The sequence below is a fragment of the Hyperoodon ampullatus genome, assembly GCF_949752795.1.
Source record: "Hyperoodon ampullatus genome assembly, chromosome: X".
In the NCBI taxonomy this organism is placed as follows: domain Eukaryota; kingdom Metazoa; phylum Chordata; class Mammalia; order Artiodactyla; family Ziphiidae; genus Hyperoodon; species Hyperoodon ampullatus.
This window is the reverse complement of record NC_136913.1, coordinates 125,564,839-125,585,982: the sequence shown is the minus strand read 5'-3', so window position 1 is coordinate 125,585,982 and position 21,144 is coordinate 125,564,839. Positions and strand designations below refer to the sequence as shown.

At 40.1% G+C, this 21,144-nt stretch overlaps 1 protein-coding gene across 1 annotated transcript; it reads right to left on the bottom strand.

The window, feature by feature from the left end:
* Window positions 1-17,176: 17,176 nt before the first annotated feature.
* SLITRK2 (SLIT and NTRK like family member 2) lies at window positions 17,177-19,714 on the bottom strand (the record flags this gene model as incomplete). Its single annotated transcript, XM_079727154.1, has 1 exon — window positions 17,177-19,714. The coding sequence occupies one exon, from the start codon at window positions 19,712-19,714 to the stop codon at window positions 17,177-17,179; it is 2,538 nt and encodes an 845-aa protein (XP_079583280.1).
* Between the last annotated feature and the right edge of the window lie 1,430 nt (window positions 19,715-21,144).

Below are 21,144 nucleotides of genomic sequence, written 5' to 3'. Positions count from 1 at the left end.
ACCAAAGGACATAGACTGGCTGAAAGGATACAAAAACAAGACCTGTATATATGCTGTCTACAAGAGACTCACTTCAGACCTAGGGACACATACAGACTGAAAGTGAGGGGATGAAAAAAGATATTCCATGCAAATGGAAATCAAAAGAAAGCTGGAGTAGCAATACTCATATCAGACAAAATACACTTTAAAACAAAGACTATTACAAGAGGCAAAGAAGGACACTACATAATGATTAAGCGATCGATCCAAGAAGAAGATATAACAATTGTAAATATTTATGCACCGAACATAGGAGCACCTCAATACATAAGGCAAATACTAACAGCCATAAAAGGAGAAATCTACAGTAACACAATCATAGTAGCGGACTTTAACACCCCACTTCCACCAATGGATAGTTCATCCAAAATGAAAATAAACAAGGAAACACAAGCTTTAAATGATACATTAAACAAGATGGACTTAACTGATATTTATAAGACATTTCATCCAAAAACAACAGAGTACATATTCTTCTCAAGTGCTCATGGAACATTCTCCAGGATCGATCTTATCTTGGGTCACAAATCAAGCCTTGGTAAATTTAAGAAAACTGAAATCATATCAAGTATCTTTTCTGACCACAACGCTATGAGACTAGATATCAATTACAGGAAAAAAATCTCTAAAAAATACAAACACATGGAGGCTGAACAATACACTACTAAATAACCAAGAGATCACTGAAGAAATCAAAGAGAAAATAAAAAAAAAATACCTAGAAATAAATGACATTGCAAACATGACGACCCCAAACCTATGGGATGCAGCAGAAGCAGTTCTAACAGGGAAGTTTATAGCAATACAATCCTACCTCAAGAAACAAGAAACATCTCAAAAACAACATATCCTGACAACTAAAGCAATTACAGAAAGAATAATAAAAATGCCCAGAGTTAGCAGAAGGAAAGAAATCAGAAAGATCAGGTCAGAAATAAATGAAAAAGAAATGAAGGAAATGATAGCAAAGATCAATAAAACTAAAAGCTTGTTCTTTGAGAAGGTAAACAAAATTGATAAACCATTAGCCAGATTCATCAAGAAAAAAAGGGAGAAGACTGAAATCAATAGAATTAGAAATGAAAAAGGAGAAGTAACATCTGACACTGCAGAAATACAAAGCATCATGAGAGATTACTACAAGCAACTCTATGCCAATAAAATACACAACCTGGAAGAAATGGACAAATTCTTAGAAAAGCACAACCTTCTGAGACTAAACCAGGAAGAAATAAAAATATAAACTGACCAATCACAAGCACTGAAATTGAAACTGTGATTAAAAATCTTCCAACAAACAAAAGCCCAGGGCCAGATGGCTTCACAGGCGAATTCTATCAAACATTTAGAGAAGAGCTAACACCTATCTTTCTCATACTCTTCCAAATATAGCAGAGGGAGGAACACTCCCAAAGTCATTCTTCAAGGCCACCATCACACTGATACCAAAACCAAACAAAGATGTCACAAAAAAAGAAAACTACAGGCCAATATCACTGATGAATATAGATGCAAGACTCCTCAACAAAATACTAGCAAACAGAATCCAACAGCACATTAAAAGGATCATACACCATGATCAAGTGGGGTTTATCCCAGTAATGCAAGGATTCTTCAGTATACACAAATCAATCAATGTGATAAACCGTATTAACAAATTGAAGGATAAAAACCATATAATCATCTTAATAGAAGCAGAAAAAAGCTTTCGACAATATTCAACACCCATTTATTATAAAAACCCTCCAAAAAGTAGGCATAGAGGGAAAGTACCTCAACATAATAAAGGCCATATATGACAAACCCACAGCCAGTATCGTTATCAATGGTGAAAAACTGAAACCATTTCCTCTAAGATCAGGAACAAGACAAGGTTGTCCACTCTCACCACTGTTATTCAACATGGTTTTGGAAGTTTTAGCCACAGCAATCAGAGAAGGAAAAGAAATAAAAGGAATCCAAATCAGAAAAGAAGTAAAGCTGTCACTGTTTGCAGACGACATGATTCTATACATGGAGAATCCTAAGGATGCTACCAGAAAACTTCTAGAGCTAATCAATGAATTTGGTAAAGTAGCAGGATACAAAATTAATTCTCAGAAATCTCTTCCATTCCTATACACTAAGGATGAAAAATCTGAAAGAGAAATTAAAGATACGCTCACATTACCCATTGCAACAAAAAAGAATAAAACACCTAGGAATAAACCAACCTAAGGAGACAAAAGACTTGTATGCAGAAAACTATAAAACACTGATGAAAGAAATTAAAGATGATACAAACAGATGCAGAGATATTCCATGTTCTTGGATTGGGAGAATCAACATTTTGAAAATGACTATACTACCCAAAGCAATCTACAGATTCAATGCAATCACTATCAAACTACCACTGGCATTTTTCACAGAACTAGAACAAAAAATTCCACAATTTGTATGGAAACACAAAAGACCCCGAATAGCCAAAACAATCTTGAGAAAACAAAACAGATCTGGAGGTATCAGGCTCCCGGATTTCAGACTATACTACAAAGCTACAGTAATCAAGACAGTATGATACTGGCACGAAAACAGAAATATAGATCAATGAAACAGGATAGAAAGCCCAGAGATAAACCTATGCACATATTGTCACCTTATTTTGTTAAAGCAGGCAAGAATATACATTGGAGAAAAGACAGCCTCTTCAATAAGTGGTGCTGAGAAAACTGGACAGCTACACGTAAAAGAATGAAATTAGAACACTCCCTAACACCATACACAAAAATAAACTCAAAATGGATTAAAGACCTAAATGTAAGGACAGACACTATCAAACTCTTAGAGGAAAAAGTAGGCAGAACACTCCATGACATAAATCACAGCAAGATCCTTTTTGCCCCACCTCCTAGAGAAATGGAAATAAAAACAAAAATAAACAAATGGGACCTAATGAAACTTCAAAGCTTTTGCACAGCAAAGGAAACCATAAACAAGATGAAAAGACACCCCTCTGAATGGGAGAAAATATTGCAAATGAAGCAACTGACAAAGGATTAATCTCTAAAATTTACAAGCAGCTCATGCAGCTCAATATCAAAAAAACAAACAACCCAATCCCAAAACAGGCAGAAGACCTAAATAGATATTTCTCCAAAGAAGATATACAGATTGTCAACAAACACATGAAAGGATGCTCAACATCACTAATCATTAGAGAAATGCAAATCAAACTACAATGAGGTATCACGTCACACCAGTCAGAATGGCCATCATTAAAATATCTACAAACAATAAATGCTGGCGAGGGTGTGGGGAAATGGGAACCCTCTTGCCCTGTTGGTGGGAAAGTAAATTGATAGAGCCACTATGGAGAACAGTATGGAGGTTCCTTAAAAAACTAAAAATAGAACTGCCATACAACCCAGCAATCGCACTACTGGGCATATACCCTGAGAAAACCATAATTCAAAATGGTCATGTAGTGCAATGTTCATTGCAGCAGTATTTACGATAGCCAGGACATGGAAGCAACCTAAGTGTCCACCAACAGATGAATGGATAAAGAAGGTGTGGCACATATTACTCAGCCATAAGAAGAAACAAAACTGAGTTATTTGTAGTGAGCTGGATGGACCTAGAGTCTGTCATACAGAGTGAAATAAGTCAGAAAGAGGAAAACAAATATGGTATGCTAACACATATATATGGAATCTAAAACAAAATGGTTCTGATGAACCTAGGGGCAGGAAAGGAATACAGATGCAGACGTAGAAAATGGACTTGAGGACACAGGGAGGGGGAAGTGTAAGATGGGATGAAGTGAGAGAGTTGCACTGACATATATACACTACCAAATGTAAAGTAGATAGCTAGTGGGAAGCAGCTGCATAGCACAGGCAGATCAGCTCGGTGGGATAGGGAGGGTGGGAGGGAGACGCAAGAGGGAGGAGATATGGGGATATATGTATATGTATAGCTGCTTCACTTTGTTATAAAGCAGAAACTAACACAATTGTAAAGCAATTATACTGCAATAAAAATGTTAAAAAAATTAAAAAATAAATTGCTTGCTGTAAGTAAAAATTATTTGTTCAATTTACAAAACTGTGGAAATTTCTTCATCCAAAATTTAATTCACATTTATTTAGTATAATTTCTAATCATGGCACAATTTTTAAAGTAAGCCATAGAATCATGCATTTTTGATCAAAAGAGGTTTTAAGACAATTTTTGTCTAATGTAGATAACAGATTTGGGGAGATTTTGATGTCATTATTACTTATAGATAAAAAAGCCATCTGCAGTATGAGATATATGTGTAGAAAGCCACACAGCAGTTTTTAATCTACCAATTCTAGGGATAACCAAAAACAAATGAAAAGAAATCTTGATTTGTCTATTTAGGCATCAAGTAGACACCTTTTGTACTTATTTTCCAAATCAGTTTTTAAGATTTATTTGTATGATCTTTACCTGATTTGATTGTTTATAACAATCATGAATGGAATTCAGTAACACTAAGGTTATTAGCTTAAAACAAAACAAATAATGCCAGAAGATTTTTAAGTCACAGGCTAGCTCTCTACTGTGATTCAGCAACTTTTAGCAGTTGCAGAGCAAAGCTTTCTGAATCTGTAGCCATCTGACCCTTCCCAGAGCTCATGGAGAGAAGCTTGTGGTGCTTGAATCCACACTTCCATGCTTGAGGAAGCAAGGCAGCCAGCCCCACAGCAGAGACTGCCTCTCCTCTCTGCTCAGGGCCTCTGCACTACTTGACACTATTGAGATTTTGTCAGCCCAAGGAATCAATGAGCAATGTGGTGAGTGCTTTTATTTAAAAAAAAAATAGAAGAAGAAGAATGTAAGCCCCAAGTGTTGAGCCCAACATACAGTGTGGACTTTCCTAAGTCACACCCATGCCCACACAGCCCTTCAATAATTGATGCGTTTTCAGGTCAGAAAGCCCAAATACATCAATCAAAGGCACTGTTGTCCCTAGGGCTCATTCATTTGCATTCCAAGAAAGACCCATGGTTTGTGGATCAGATGTAAACAGGAGACTCATACGTGGCCCAACATCTCAGGCTTCCGAATGCTCCGGGCTTCGAAGGCAGCTGTGAGGGTTGCCTCCAAGCTCCTCCTATGCGCCTGACAAATGCTTGATAGAAATCTGTGCACGGGCATCGGGGGAGGGTTTTCTTGTACAATGCTGTCATGATGTGACCTTTCTCATTTACTATTTAAAGAGTTTTGCTATGAATAACTGTGAAAATTTATCCAGGCGCCAGTTAATGGAAATCCTCAAAGGCTTTGGAACAATTTCATTTACAACGAAGCAATAGAATTACAGTCGAAATATCCTGATCCCGTGAATCAGGCTTTCATCATATCCAGCTCTGGTCTAACTTACAGTGTCAAATTTCCCTAGTTCCCTTCCCCTCAAAATGTTTCTGTTTCTTTATGTTCTTAAATGGAGAAAATTCCGCTTTCTTCTTTTCCATTTCTTCTTAAGGCTGTTCTGTTGATGAATGAAACCTGGGCTCACTGGAAGCTATTCTTGTGATCACAGCTTAGATGGCAGAGGTAAATGGAGGGTTTAAAAAAGTTCACAATTTCTTTCCCACAAAGCCTACCCAAATCATACAAAGCCATTTTTTTACCTGCCCTACAAAAACCAAATTGCTCTTCTCACATTGCAAAATCTTTTGACCGCGCTCACCAGCTCTACACCGTTGAGATAACCACCACTGCCACAGCTTTAGCCCCAGATACTTTCACTTATCTTACACATGCACACCCACAAACACCTTCTGAATTAGCTAAAAACTGTGTCAAATGTAAATAAAATGCGTTTAAAAGGAGAAGCATCCAGAGTTTCATTTAGTGTGAGACGGCGTATGAGAGACACTTCGCCAGAAAGATGAGACGGGGTGGGCTGTTCAGAAGGTAGAAGTCCTGGTACTCACAGAGCCGCCTTAGGCAGGAGGAATTGGTGGAACTTCACTGAGTCTCTGGTGTCATAGACCCTGGCCTGGTGACATCACTTGTGAGGGCCAGTGAAAAGTGAAAATGTAGGGTCTCTTGTTCAAAACTTCTTCATAATTTCAAGAGCCATCAGAGCAGCAGAGCATTAGACCAAGTGTGGGACACTTCTAGACACTTCCAAGCTTGAGTCCCAGTCCTGTGCGGATCTCCCACCCAGAGGCCTGTGCGAAGCTCAGGAAAGCCTGAAATGCCTCCCCAGATGGCCTCACGTTTCTCTGCTCATAACCAAGCCTTTTGAGCCTCTCTCCCTTCAGAATTCATGAAGAAACAGCCCTTTTTTCCTTACCCATTTTGCCTTATGCTTTTCCCTTAAAGAATATAAATATTATTAAACTAAGAATCTGCTGAAGATAAAAGATGGACGTGTTACTAAATATGGCTCTCTAAACCATCAGTCTGTACTCCTAGCTGGTGGACAGTCTGTGGCAGAACATAAGAGCAGGGTCCCTTGGCTTCATCTTCGTCCCATTTCCCTCATCCTCGACCACAGTCTTCTGTCTGCCCTAATGCTCAGATCACTGTTTCTGCCAGACGACTCACTCTTCTGTTTATCCAGGGAGACCCAGTGATGGTGTGGACAGGACATGGGTTTCAAGTCAGTCAGAACTGGTTTCAAAGTACACCTCTGCCACCTTTTGTTTTGTCTGACAAATACATTTTAGTTTGCAAATATTAAGTCACTGATTCTCATAACCACCCCGTGAGGGCAAATATGATCATTGTCTCCTTCTTTCAGGTGAGGAAACTGAGGCCCAGAGAGGTGAAGTGACTTGTCCAAGGTCACACGGCTGGTGAGTGGCAAAGCTGGGTTTCAACTCTCAGCACGTGGCCTCCAGAGTGCCTGCCTGCTTGCAAGCACTTCTCTGTGCTTTTTGAATTAGGTGGCTTCTCCCTGCACTCACTGGGTCACCGGGGCAAGTACCAAAACTCCCTAAACCTCAGTTCCATCATCGTAACCCAGATATAGTCATCTCAAATGCTAATAGAAATGCATGTGAAATACTTATAAGGCCCTATACAAATAGTAACAGTTCTATTGATACAATTTTTACTTTGCTTGAAGAACGTTCCATTATTTGTGGAATTGAGTCCAAATTTCTTACTCTGGCTTTCAAAGCCATCAAAAGGTACAACAAACCAGCCTTGCACGCTCTTCACTATTCTTCACAGGTCTATTTCTTTCTTCCTTCCTTTTTTTTTAACTTTTTAACTAGTTTTTATTATTTGTTACTTCTCTTGAATTTTCAGAGTAAATTTTTATATCATCTGCCAATATGGGCAATATCTTTCTCCCATGACATTGCCTTTTATTTTTTTTAATTAATTTTTATTGGAGTATAGTTGATTTACAATGTGTTAGTTTAAGTTGTACAGCAAAGTGATTCAGTTATACATATACATATATCCACTTTTTTTTAAGATTCTTTTCCCATATAGGTCATTATAGAATATTGAGTAGAGTTCCCTCTGCTATATAGTAGGTCCTTATTAGTTATCAATTTTATATACAGTAGTATTTATGTGTCAATCCCAATCTCCCAATTTATCCCCACCCCCCTTTCTTGCTTGGTAGCTATAAGTTTGTTTTCTTTGCAGGCCTATTTCTGTGTTTACATTTTCAAGCTTGGTGATTCCCCAAGCCTTTCCCCAAATCAAGGCTCTTTTTTTCTGCCCTGCCTCCTCCCAGCAGCCTTCTCAGATAATTCCAGTGTAATCTGCACTGATCTTTTTCTTTTCTGACCCTGACCTCTCCTATCCCTTTCAAGGATAAGTAGCTCATCTTCCCAACTTGGTTTTATATTCCCTGAAGCCAAGAGCCACGTCTTACTTTTGATGTATACGTTATGTCTCCCCAACACATAGGAGCCGATTTTTTCATTCCCTCCCACCCCAGTCTCGTCCCAGAGCTGGGCACATGCTGGGCCTTCAGGAACACTTGTGGATTTGTTTTAGATGTGCACAGCCTCTGCTCAAGTGCTCAGCACACAATGAGCACTCCATAAATCATATTTCTAGAGACAATCTGTTACCACATAAGGACTACCAGAAATTACTCATACTCTTTGTGTAAATGGATTTATACAATTATAATGTTTAGGAGCTGTAATAAGGATGAGGGAAAGAAAATCATGAGACTGTAGTCCAAATGTTTTCACTGGTGTGTCACAGAACAAGTGTGAGGATTGTTGAAAATAATTTGTTATTAATGATAGTTAACATGTCAAGTTTGCAAGTGATTTACTACATTTTATGAATTGAAGTGGATTTCAGGTTTCCCCAGTAGTAAGCTGATTTTTATTCAGTTGTTTTCTTGACTGGCAAGGCTAAGTCTAACTACTTTCGGTTTCAGATGAGGAAACTGGGGCTCAGAGACGGGAAGGAACTCGTCCAGTGTCACATGGAGAGTTAGCAGAGACATGGAGGCTAAATCCGAGGGCTCCTTGCTCTCTGGGAAATGGTCCCCCCACTGTTCTCAGATCCTCCTTTGTCAGCAACTCAGAAAGAATCAGTGTGATTGAAGACTAAAACAAAGCAGAATCCAGTAAAACCCACAGTCTTACTCACATAGGAAAATGTTTGTCTCCTGGTCAGGGATCAAGTCTTGAGAAAGATTTCTTTCAGAGAGGCAAGGCAAGAAGATTTAGTGAAACTCCCCGTTTCCTGGCCCTCTGTTATAAATCATTCTAGAAAGTATCTATTTACCCCTCTCTTCCTAAGACGTTACCTTGTCTTTGTACAAATATCCATCCTTAGATATAGAAACTCAGAAAGTCCAGGTGGAAACCAACAAACTACATCAACACAGGTAGGGCGTCCTCCCACTTTAATCTGTAAGAGCAGAATAATTAGTTTATTTTTTAAATTTCAGAACATTTGAACTGTTTGAGTAGTAGAACTGAACAACTTTCTGATGAATTTGCACAAAACAAAATCTGAATAAATCCAGTTTAAAATGAATAAGATTCCTTCAGCAAGCCCTGCTCTCAAATTACCCAGATTATTGCTTAAAATGTACTTGCTTTTCAGAGATCTATTTAGTAAATAAAATAGGTTTTGTTCCAAAATTTCAAGTTAAACATTTGAAATGTAATTATACTCTAAATCCTTAGTATCTCAGTGGCATCCTAGTTTTTAAATTTTTTAAGATGATGGCTTGGACAAGGATAGCCTATATTTCCTTTTTCACAACCTTCTGTAACGTGGAAGAAGAAAACACAAAGCAAAGTGTAGCTGGATTTTCCTTTCATTCGCTAGCGTTTTTAAAAAGCCCCACAGACACCTGGAAAGCAGAGGAAGTTTTTGATTGAATGTTTTTTCCTCTTTTCTACCCTTGTAAAAATTATGTCAGCTGAATATTACAAGATTGAGGGCTTTATTTCTTTGTTTCCAGTTAAAATCCATTTGACCAACTAGAGATGCATTGTCCCAGCAGTAAAACTATGGCTGAATTTTATGATCAGGAAGAGGCCAAACACCACTTGTCAGCTAAAAGCTTTGCTCACTGGAATGAATCATTGAATTTCTGAAGCTCAGCTGAGTTGTCCAAGGGTCCATCACTTTCCCGGATGATAAGAAACTTGGCAGAGCTGGCTAAAAGGGTGGGATGATGAACAACCAAATGGGAAAAACTGCTCTGTGCCCTGAAACATGATAATATGATCTTCCTAGATAGATTCATAGCTTGACTTTCCTAATTATCACACGGAATAAACTCATCAACCCCATAGAAAATTCCCCTGCCAAACAGCTAAATGAAAATCCCATCACCTCCCTCCCCTCCCCCAAAGCAGTAGAATGTTGTGATTTACAAAGAAGTAAGAAAAATGATTTAAACATTTTTAAAGTCAAGCTTAGGAAGAGAAATTAACCCAAGACAAATGGTACATTTGAATCCTGTAAAAAATAAAATGAATATGGCTATGTCCAAATTAGACACTAGAAAGGAGAAGGGTAAGAGATTTTCGGGCTTGAATTTCCTGAATAATTGCCTCAATGCGCTGTTTGTTTTGTGTGTAGCAGTCACTCCCCAAATAGCCTAGAATCATAGAGCATGTCCATTGAGTTCATCCAGATCAACACCGTTCCCAGGGAGGAAAACTGAGACCCCAATGAGAACTATGACTTGTCCTCACAGCTTTTTAGCTGCACGAAGATCAGAACGTCAGATCCTGGGACTCTTTGCTATGAAACATCACCTATAAGTTCTTATTTTGGATAAATCAGGCTTTATGACACAACTGTGTTCTGACAGAAATATGACTTAATGTAGTCTGAACCCAAAGAATTTCTCTCCAATCTGGAAGACTTAAGAAGCCAAATACACAGATCCTAGGAAGAACTAAATGATAAGATCTGGAAGAATTCATCATTCAAGCTTGTCAGGGAGTGTATTTTCTCTCAACTAAGTCTCTGGATTCCAAAAGCCAATAACAAGTCAATATCAGCACTCAGCAGTAAAGCTACTTTAACTCTAGAATGAGATCATTGGGTTCAATAGACGGACTCAGGTATCACTTAAAATCGGGCCCTCAGGCATGTAATAAACTTGGATCTTGCCTGTGTGTCACCATAATTTCTCTGCCATCCTCATGGAGTGTGTGTGTGTGTGTGTGTGTGTGTGTGTGTGTGTGTGTGTATTCTTCATAAGCTCTGAAAATGGCCCAACTAAATATTTGTTTAGGACTTCCTGGAACAGCTAAGAACCCATTCTAATCGCTTTGAACTTAGATCCTTCAGTTTTCCACCCTTCTTCAGTGTTCACATGAGAGCCAGTGTCTTATTCATTTATTCATTATGGAAATATTTATTGGAGGGTTATTAAGTTCCAAATCATTATGTCAGGTGTTAATGATGTGAAGGTAAAGGGGGCTTGAGGAGTGAGGGACTTGGCCAAGGATTACCCAGAGCAGACCCCATTCACCTCTCCTGTCTGCCCAACAGTCACTTTGTGAGCCAGAAATTACCTTATACTTTATGTTGTAGCCAACATTCTGTCAAGATCAAATATGTCCAAAAATGCCAGGTAACTAGATCTGACAGATAATTAGCTCAAATGTTCCTTTTTAGGGTAATGTTGATAGCAAACATAAAATATTTGAAAAATCAAATTAATAAAAATGATGTATAACTAATCACATACTGGTTGCCCAGGGAAACACGGATCAGGTGCATTTCCAGACCCCATTCAGTAATGACAGCATCTATTTTGATGGTCTTTTCCCAGTATCAACAGACACATATGACTTGCTGATGTCTTATATGACATGTGTTCAGAATGGGGAGCTGTACATCCCTTTCATTCCCATTCCACTTCCACTCATCTTTGTAAAGGATGAGATAATCTAGTGTGCTAAGCACCAACTTCTCAATAAAACACTCTAGAATGAGACTCTTTCAATTTTTTTTACCAACTTGTGAAGGCCACACGAATAAACTGAATATATCATGCATACAGCAAATTAAAAATCTCAAGAGAGGATAATTTGTTTCAAGTCCTCCTGTCCATCACACAAACCTCAAAACCTTTGTTACGTTATACATTTGTGATTGGAGCATACCTGGCAGATATATTCTGATGTTCAACCAATGCAAAAGCCAAATAAGTCGCCTTGCTATAGTATTACCACAGTTACAGCAACAAATGCATCTCTCTCCCTCTCATTTGTTTTGACTCTAGTCTTTGGGAATACAGTAATAACATCTTCTTTAATAGATTCATAATTTCTATTCCTTGGATTTGCATGTCAATCTTTCTCTCATTTTACAGATATAAATTTATTAGATCACCTATTGTATTAGATAGAATTTTATAATGAAAAACAGTTGGCTCTTGTGTGGGTGGATGTGTGTGGTAGGGGGAGTGTGAAATCAAACTTTCTTTCAATTCCTAGAGAGACAGCTCTATTTGAATTGTTTTTATTGTTCTCTCTAGTTTTATTTTTTTAACACTGATACTAATGGGCATTAATGGAAAAGTATTAATATGTTTTTAAAAGCACATTTTACCCTTAATATGTAAATTATATAAAGAAGACCTAAATTTGTAAAAAATTGAAAAGTATATATATCAAGGCAGAGGATGGTTCCAGTAATAGTTTGTCATTAATTCCTCTCAAGAGTGTAAAGAATTTTTCTAACTAACTCAAATGTTTATTTTTAGTGAATATTTATTTATTAACTGAAAGCTAACTACAGCACAAAATAACTGTATAAAGTTTATCCAATAAGACATAATGTCATTTGACCACGTTTTCAATATTTCATTTTGCCTATTAACAGCCCAAAATATGGCATTCATGTTTTGAAACAATGTCACTATTTGGCACAGAAGTCTATTTACACGAGAGCTTGTTTCATTTGCCATTTATTCCAATAACTTGAGAACAATTATTTGCAACTAAATCTAACAGTATTTGTACAAGTACTTTCAAGCTAAAATACTGCTAAAAAATTCCAACACACGTGCAGTTTAATATGTTTACATAATACATTTATTATAAAACCTGTGACTCTAAGCACTTTATAGAATGTGAATACAGGAGTCACTCTACCCTCTAATGAATCATGGCCACGTCTGACAGAGGAGACGCTGCTGAGCAGAAGAGTCCTGTGTTCAATGGAGTTGAAATGGGTTGGCTACTCAGACTGCTCAGGAATGTTACTGCACCATCATAAAATCGCCCCATAGCTCAAGTCACACGAAACTGCAGCTGATTTTCAAGTATAAGCCCTTAGCAACTGAGAAACTGGTAGCACAAGCAGCATTGGCAAAACACACTCTTATTAGGCAGGTGGGCTCCGTTTTAAGCAAAGTCGATGTTGAAACTCCAAACATACAAAACAGATAAATTACAGAGTGATTATTTGTCTTATAAAATGGTTTTCTGCTTTATAAAAGGATTCACAAGTTTCCTCTAACTGGCAGCTCTCCTAATGCATTTAAAATACAATTTAACTTACAAAACTTCAATTTACACGTGACTTTTTTCACAACCATTGTGAGAAGCAAAGTACACCTATATACAGTACTTAATTTTTATCTCTCAGGATTTAGGTAAGTGTCTTATTGTCTCTGTAAAAGACACTTAAGCCAAAATGTTATATTTTAAGCCACTGAAATAGAAAGTAAATATTGCCTCTAAAACATGGATATTCCAGAAAATGTAAGTATATTTGTGATTTTTGTATTTACAATTTGGGAAGTCATCTTTACAATGTAGATCATTAGATAGCACAAGTATATAGCTATCTTCAGGCCATAATATTGGGCCCTCTTCTGCAGAAAGTTGTTTTATTTTATTTTTGTGGGTTTTCTCCCTTTGTAGCTGTGTAACTCTAAAGAGATGCTAATGGTGGCTACACAGTAGCTAACCTATGATATATCAGTTTTATACTTCATTGCACAGAATCACCTTTAAAAACCCAACTTCCTGCATTTCACTGCTGTTCCCACAGTTTACTCTGGGTGATTGTCATTCAGATAACGTTTTCCTTTATTAGCACTAAGCTCTATGTTGGGGGGGGGTGGTGAGGAGGTGGGCAGAGAGCCTGTCTACTGTATCTCTGTGCCCCCTCAGCACACAGCACAGAGCCTGGCAACTAGGAAGCAAGCACTCAAATACTTATTGAATGAATGAAGAAATGACTGGATTAGGAGAACTGTCTGGAAGGCTTCCTTCAGTCTAGCATCCAATCCAGTAAGTTTCTGGAATGTGTCCAATCAAAATGAATTTCCAGAGTCTGAAAAATCACAGAACCTCCCTCTTTTTCATTATACACTTTCTGTAAAATCCATAAAACATTGAGCCCTTGATGACATGGAAATATTTAGAAAAATTAAACCACCTTAGAGGTCAGAGGACAAAGCAGAGGAAACTGAAGGGTCATTTCCTTACTCACCAACTGCTGGAGCAAAGTAACAAGGCACACAGGTTGACCAAAGTCCAAAACCAAGTTAGACTTTTGGCAATTGTGTCCAGACTGAGAAGTGGTGCTTTTGAGTGTTTCAATACAAACTTAGACACAGGTATATTCAGAAACAGCGGAAGCAACTAATTAAGAGCTAGAATCAAAGGGAATTACCATTTGCCAGACATATAGATCTGTTCCAGGCAGGGCCAGGGGAAATCGTATTCTGTTGGCTGGAACCATTTCACTGTGCTGATGCTCATACCCATTACAAGCTGCATGTGAAATAAAAGTGAAACAGCAAAATCCAGCTGTAGGAGATAAACATAAAAATCCTAAAGTAAAATATGTTTGAAAGCACTTCAGTGGGTAAAGCAAAACAATATAGTCAGTGGGGATGCTAATAAGTTAATCAAATTCAAGTGTTTGTGATTGCATTAAACAATAAAGCTTCACAGTATATGATGTATTATGCCTTTAAATGAAATAGTCTGGACCACATTCAAATGATTTCTTCTTAAAACCTAATACAGAATAAAGTACAAATCTAAGAAGCATGAGAATCTAAAATTAAACCATAGTTACTAAGCAAAAGAGTTTATGAATCTGAGTTCTTCCATGAGGCCTCTTTAGAGTCTTGTAACTAAATGAACAGTAAGCTATCTCTGCTTACAATTAATGAATTAGTTTTTCTATGGATAATGGTGTTTTACAGGAATGACTTTATTTTCAGGAGAATATGAACACTGAAGTGGAATCACCACATCAGTAGTTCTAGTGACAGAATGTCAACCAAAAACCTACCTTAATAGAATATGTATACTAATTTGCCTTCATAATCATTTCCCCAAATACCTACCTCTGTATTCTGTATTTATCATTGCACCAATGCCACGAGAGAATTTTTGAAACTCTTACATATATAAGAGGAGGTGGTTTCCAGAAGCTATCTCCAAGTTCAACTGGTAAAATACTCTTGCTCCTCTTCTATGAAATGTAAAGTCTCTGTACATTAACTTTCCTGTAGATCATTTCAGCCCACCATTTTCAACTTCAATCTAATGGATTTAAATAAGAATTATGATCTCTAATCAAAGAATGAACATGTTAGCTTGTCACTGTAGATATTTGGAGATTTTAGGGCATTAAAGGCATTTTTTTTCCTGAATGTACTTTACATTATATATATATATATATATATATATATATATATATATATATACACACAATTACCTTCTATTGTTAAATAAAAACTATTTTGCACCAGTAGTTATTAATCCAAATAATTTGGATTTAAGTAATTTCTAATGGAAAGCTTATCTCATGAATTGTTTATAGTGACAGATAATAAACTATTAGTCATTTTAAAGCTTTAAAAGTAAGTTATCAGGATCCACTTCAATCTCCACATGATAATAAAGGATTATTATGTGCAGTAACCTATTTATGAAAAGGAGACAGTGTGCTTCTTTCAGACGCCATCAATTGCTTTAATAAGGAATTGAAAAGCTGGACTACTTTATATGCAGATCACCATTCCAGTTGCATAAGGATTTACAATAGACAAAATAAAACTATTTTTTTGTAAAGAAGGGCTGTTTGTTTAAATCACACAATAATATTTGCATCTAAAAATTATTTACAGGCTAATAAGGCTTCATAAATGTTATGTAGACTTGGTTAGTTAAAATCATTTTAATGCTAAGACCAAAACCAAAAGCTTGCTGAAGCTGACATGGAAAAATTCAAGTAACCCTTGCCTAAAGAAGGCAGGAAAAAAAGGATGCCTACTTTCTTGGTTTAGGTACTTATTAATCAGGTTGGACATGCAAAGAGTACATCATTTGATAGCACCCTGTTAACGCTTCCATAAGCTCAAGAGGAAAACGCTGCTTTCTCTGAAAATGTGAACATTGAGAAGGATTCTGAGTCTAACCTTTAATCCTAAAAGAAACAGAAACTAACGCATACATTTGTCTCTGCTGCCTTGAATTTGCAAAGAACTTACTTGGGAAGTCTTAATCTCACCTTTGAAGTCTTCCTTCAAGGTATGTAATGGCTCATACGTCTTTATTAAATGAGGTGTGTGGCGGCCTCTACTGGTGTGTGTTTATAGAAAATGTTTCAATAGGCAGAAAAAATACTAATTTCAATTAAAAAGTTAGAAATACAGACTCTCATTTAAATATATAAAAATATCTAATGCAGAAAAAATATATTACAAGTTGTGTAATGTACTCTTAATTAGGAAAATAATCTAAAACACTGACCATGTTAGTGTAAAATAACGATTTACGGAAGGGCATTAATTGTTCAATTCACTCTGATATTGGGTTAAATATATTTTATTAATGAATTACTAATCCCAACTGAGGCATTTTATTACCTCTAGTCCACTGTTAAGTCCCCTTAGTTGACTTAAATAAAATCACTTAGAACAAACCCAAAGGAAAGGAAATATTTTACAGTTAAATCTATAAAGTCCTAGAACTAGAATCATTTGATGACAGGCCGGTTTCTATAACTCAAGCAAACTGTACGTTGACTTAATATAGCTGACATTTCGATCTATTTTACAGTGTTTTTAATTTTAAAAATACAACACATTAAAATATGTTCAATTTATCAAAGCTAAAAGCAACATTTAAGTAATGTACTTAAAGTGCAAAGGCACTTTAACACGAAGAAGTGATGCCTAGTGACTATGCTTGGTAACTGAAGACGGAAATACCATATATCATTATTTACAAAAGAATTTATAGTCTCAAAAGATCTTTGGAGATCTTCGACAAAATACACTAAATATCCATTTTCATTTGAAAAGTTTGCTTACTCTTTCTTCATTCACTATAATCTCCTCTTCCCATTCCCACACTGGAAAAATAAAAGAAGAAAAAGGAAACAAAACCATAAACGAAATATATGAAAAAAATGCATTGTAGAAACATTCATGTTCAATGATGATTCCTAACGAGAGAAGGAAAAAAAAGGTGGGGGAGGGAGGAGAGCAAGAGAGAAATAATTTAAAGGAAAACTTGAAAAAGCAGTATCATTGCTTCACCCCATCCCCCAAATATCTTCAAAGTCCCCCATTGAGGCTGGGAAAGGGAGAACACAAACACACACGAAAGCAAATGCAGTGCTTCCAACAGTTTGGAGCAGCATCCTTTGATGCCAGAGGGTTGTAAATGATTTCCCTTCACAGCTGACTGATTGCAGTTTGTTTTTCCAGAACTTCGAGGTAGTCTGGTTCTGATTGCGGCTTAGCTTGCAGTAAAGGGTGGTCTGGTTTTGACTGCCCCACAAAGCATTTCCTGGGAGTTCCATATAAAACGGTTTTATTGATTCTGTCTTGGTTTTGGCGTCGAGATTCATACGAAGGGGCGAACTGCCTTTTAGGTAAGGTACAAAAGTTATAGTGGACGAGTCCTGCACTGGGGAGTTCCTTGACGCGCTCAGCGATATTCTGATAGAGCAGCTCGGGCTCTCTTGGGGTGGCTTGCTTTTCTAGCAACTCAGTGGCACTTATAGTGTAAGCAAGTGTGGCTGGCTCTTCCTTCTTCTCCTCCAGGTTGCTGTAACTGAATTCTTGCAGGTTTCGGTAATAGGCCACTGGGTCTCCTTCCTTCTGCATGTAGATGGGATTTTGGCACATCTGACCCACAGGTGGGGGGATGTAGTTATAGACGTGGCCGTCTGCTTTATCCTGAGTCTCAGTGTTATAAGACCCATACTGTAACTGGAAGGAACTTACATCTAAGTTGTTGGCACTCCTGGGAACACTTGGCACTCCCTTTCGGCGTTTCAGGACAAAGACGAATAGGCCAGCCCCAAAGCAGACAGATAAGATAAAGACAACCAGCAATCCTAAAATTAAGACGGAAAGTGGAACTTCAGTGTGTAGTTCAGGATAGGAACTGGGAGACACACTAAGTGAGCGAGGTGTGTCTGTGTTGTGATTCATTGACAAAATGGTTCCGTCTGACAAGTTTGGACCGTCTGGACAAATAGCCTCCCTGCCCAGAAACTTCAGGATCTCCCCAGCGTGCTTAGCGGGAGATTCACAGGTCACCTCATTGATGATGACAGGGGAGTTTGCATGCTCTGTCCAGTCCTTTAGTCCCATGATGTCACAGGTGCAGTCCCACGGGTTCTCTTGAAGATCTATCTGGATAAAAGCCGGAAGCTGATCCAGAACCCCTTTCACAGGCAGGTGAGAAAAATGGTTGTTTCTCAGATTCAGCCTGGTGAGGGCTGTACCCCCAAATATACTGTCAGGTAAGGACCGCAGCAGGTTGTTATTCAGAAACAGTAGCTGTAGGTTAATCAAAGCATCAAAGGTCAGCGGCTTAATTTCCTTAATGACATTATACTCTAAATAGAGATACTGCAAGCTCTGCAGTCCATCAAACATAGCCGGATATAGCACTTCAAGGTAATTACCATTCAGATAAAGTCTGCGTAAACTGGTCAGGTTTGTGAAGGCACCTTCCTGAATGACTGCAATCCTATTGTTTCCTAAATGCAAGAGATCCAAAGAACTGTATTCTAAGAGGTCGTTCTTATAGACAGTTTGAAGATAGTTCCCTGTTAGGTAGAGTTTCTTTGGACTGGTAGGTTTAGGCTGCAGGTCGGAGATATTAGTGAACTTCCTTTCTTGGCAGTTGACATTTAGACCGTTGTCTGAACTCTGAGAGGTGCAGACACAGCTACTGGGGCAGGTGAGGGGCACCGGGGACTTGGTCTGGTACACCATGATGGGTCCAAAGCTCTGCCTGTCTTTCGACACTGTGACCCGGGGAGTTGGGCGATTTCTCATTTTGGGTGGCCGGCTTGCTTTTGCAGCCCTGGTTGGGTTGAGAGCAGGATTCATTGTAGGTGACAGCCTTTGGACATGTGTGTCAGCGTGGCCGCCCCTCTGACCGGAGTCACCGGTACTTTTTCTGGGACAGAGGTCTTGCCTGGTCAGCTGGGTCACATCTTTCCCATGCAGTCTGAAGGGAGTTTCACAGACAATCTCCCCCACGAAAACGGTTATGGTGTCCAGCCAAGCCTTGAGAGGAAGTAAGTCACAAGTGCAATTCCACGGGTTTTCCTCCAGCTGAATCTCCATGATGCCTCCGATATGCTCGAGGACGCCGGCGAAAGGCATCACTTTCAGCCGGTTCCCTCGCAGGTCTAAGTGGGTCAGCAGGACGAAGCGGAACACATTGCTGGGCAGAGACAGCAGAAGGTTATCATTCAGGATTAGCACTTTGAGCTTGTTCAGCTTGCTGAAGGCCCCCGCCTCGATGGCACTGATGTAATTGTAGTCGGCCTGGAGGTACTCGAGGCTCTCGAGGCCCAGGAAGGTGTCCTCCCTCAGCACTTCGAGCTTGTTGTTGTTGAGGTGCAGCCTCTTGAGGGTTTTCAGGCCGCTGAACGCCCCGGTGCGGATCTCCTGCAGCCCGTTGTTACCCAGGTGGAGAGTAACCGCGTTGGAGTAATTGACGAACTCGTTGGGGTACAGTCTCGTCAGGAGGTTGCCATTGAGGAAAAGCTGATAGATTCGATACTGGGGGGGCTGGAGCAGGCTGACAGTTGTAAATCCTTTGTTTTCGCAGTTAATATTCAGTACGTTTTCCTTCTCTTCGCACAGGCAGCGGATCTTGCAAATGTCTTTGGCGGTTTTGCGACTCTCGGTCTGTAAGATCCCGGCCACGGTTAACACACTGAGGAACCAAACGCCGCTCAGCATCTTTAGGCACCGTCGGTGTCAGCTCAGGTACCTACAGGCAAACCTTGGGGAGGGGGGCGGGAGGGAGCGGGATGCGGGGGAGAAAGAAACACGGAAGCCCGATTAAAATGGCAAAGCGAGGGGGTGGAGTGGGACGGAGGAAGAATGCGGGGAGCGGACAGCACGGCAGAATGAAATCACTGCGTTTTTCAAAGCGCTTTCTGCTCTCCTCCCCTCCCCCGCAGCCCACCCACACACGCGTCCCGGAACACACATGCTTGCACCTGATTTCCCGGCGGGTCGCAGCCAGCCGCGGAGTCATTAGTAACCGAGTTGTCCTACTAAATCCAGCCCATCTCCTCCTCCTCCTCCTCCTCCCCTGGGGTATCTTGAAGAGATCTCGGGCGGCTAGCCCGTCCTGGGCTCCCGGCAGAAATTGCTTTACTTTTTTTTTTTTTTAACTGCGCAAAAAGGGGGTGGGAAAATCAGGGGACTGGCGGCGGGGGAAGGGAGAGGGTGGAAGAGCAAAGACAGCGCGCGGTGGGGGTTACTCACACATCAGGAGAAGACGGGACCCCTCTCCTCCGCACTCCGCCGGTAGTTTAGCATCTTCGGAAAGAGAGGGAGAGCAAGGTAAAAGGAGACGCCGCTTACGGAAGGATGCCCTGCTTTCTGTCGGTGGATTAAATTTTGCTGGGGGGTGCGGACAAATTAGGAATCCGGCAGGCGGCAGGAGAAGAAGAGGAGGGTTGGAGCGGCGGGAAGCTGAGCCCACGGGGACCCGGGGGTTCGACTGAGCAGGGAGGTCGCGAAGCCTGCCGGCTGGGTCGGCGGGCAGCGGAGACGACCGAGACTGGGCGCGCACTTCCAATCCGGCGGCAGGGGCACCAGTGCGCCCGGCAGTTTGAATTTGAGAGGCTTTGCAGGTTCCCCGGGACAGGGCTGGGGTGACGTCACGGGGGGAGGGGGCAGGCTGGGGATCGAGGGCACGCAGTGGGGGAGGGAGAGGCAGATGCTTCCCTTCCCTGCGAGTGGCTTTGCAAAGCTCAAATCCCGGCTGCGTCAGTTGCTTCTGAACTACTCCACCTCCAGCCCGGCGGGCGGCGAGCGGCTGGCGGAGCTCCTGGAGAGGGGGTTCTCCAGGAGGGGCACCGCCGGGACTCCTCTGGCCCCTCCGAGTGGTTTCTTCCACCCGCCCCTCCCTCCTGGCTCTTCCAGCGGGGCAGTGTGTGTGTGTGTGTGTGTGTGTGTGTGTGTGTGTGTGTGTGCGCGTGCGGGGGGTGTCTCATTCCAGATTCTCGAGCTGGGGTCCAGATCCTTCCGAGTAAGGGGTGTGTGTGTGTGTGGTGTGTGTGTGTATATGTGTCTCTTTGCTACAGGACTGGGGCCCGCCTGCCAAATTCCTAGCTCACATGCTCTTGGTGTGGAGAGTGGGGTGTGTGTGCACCGGT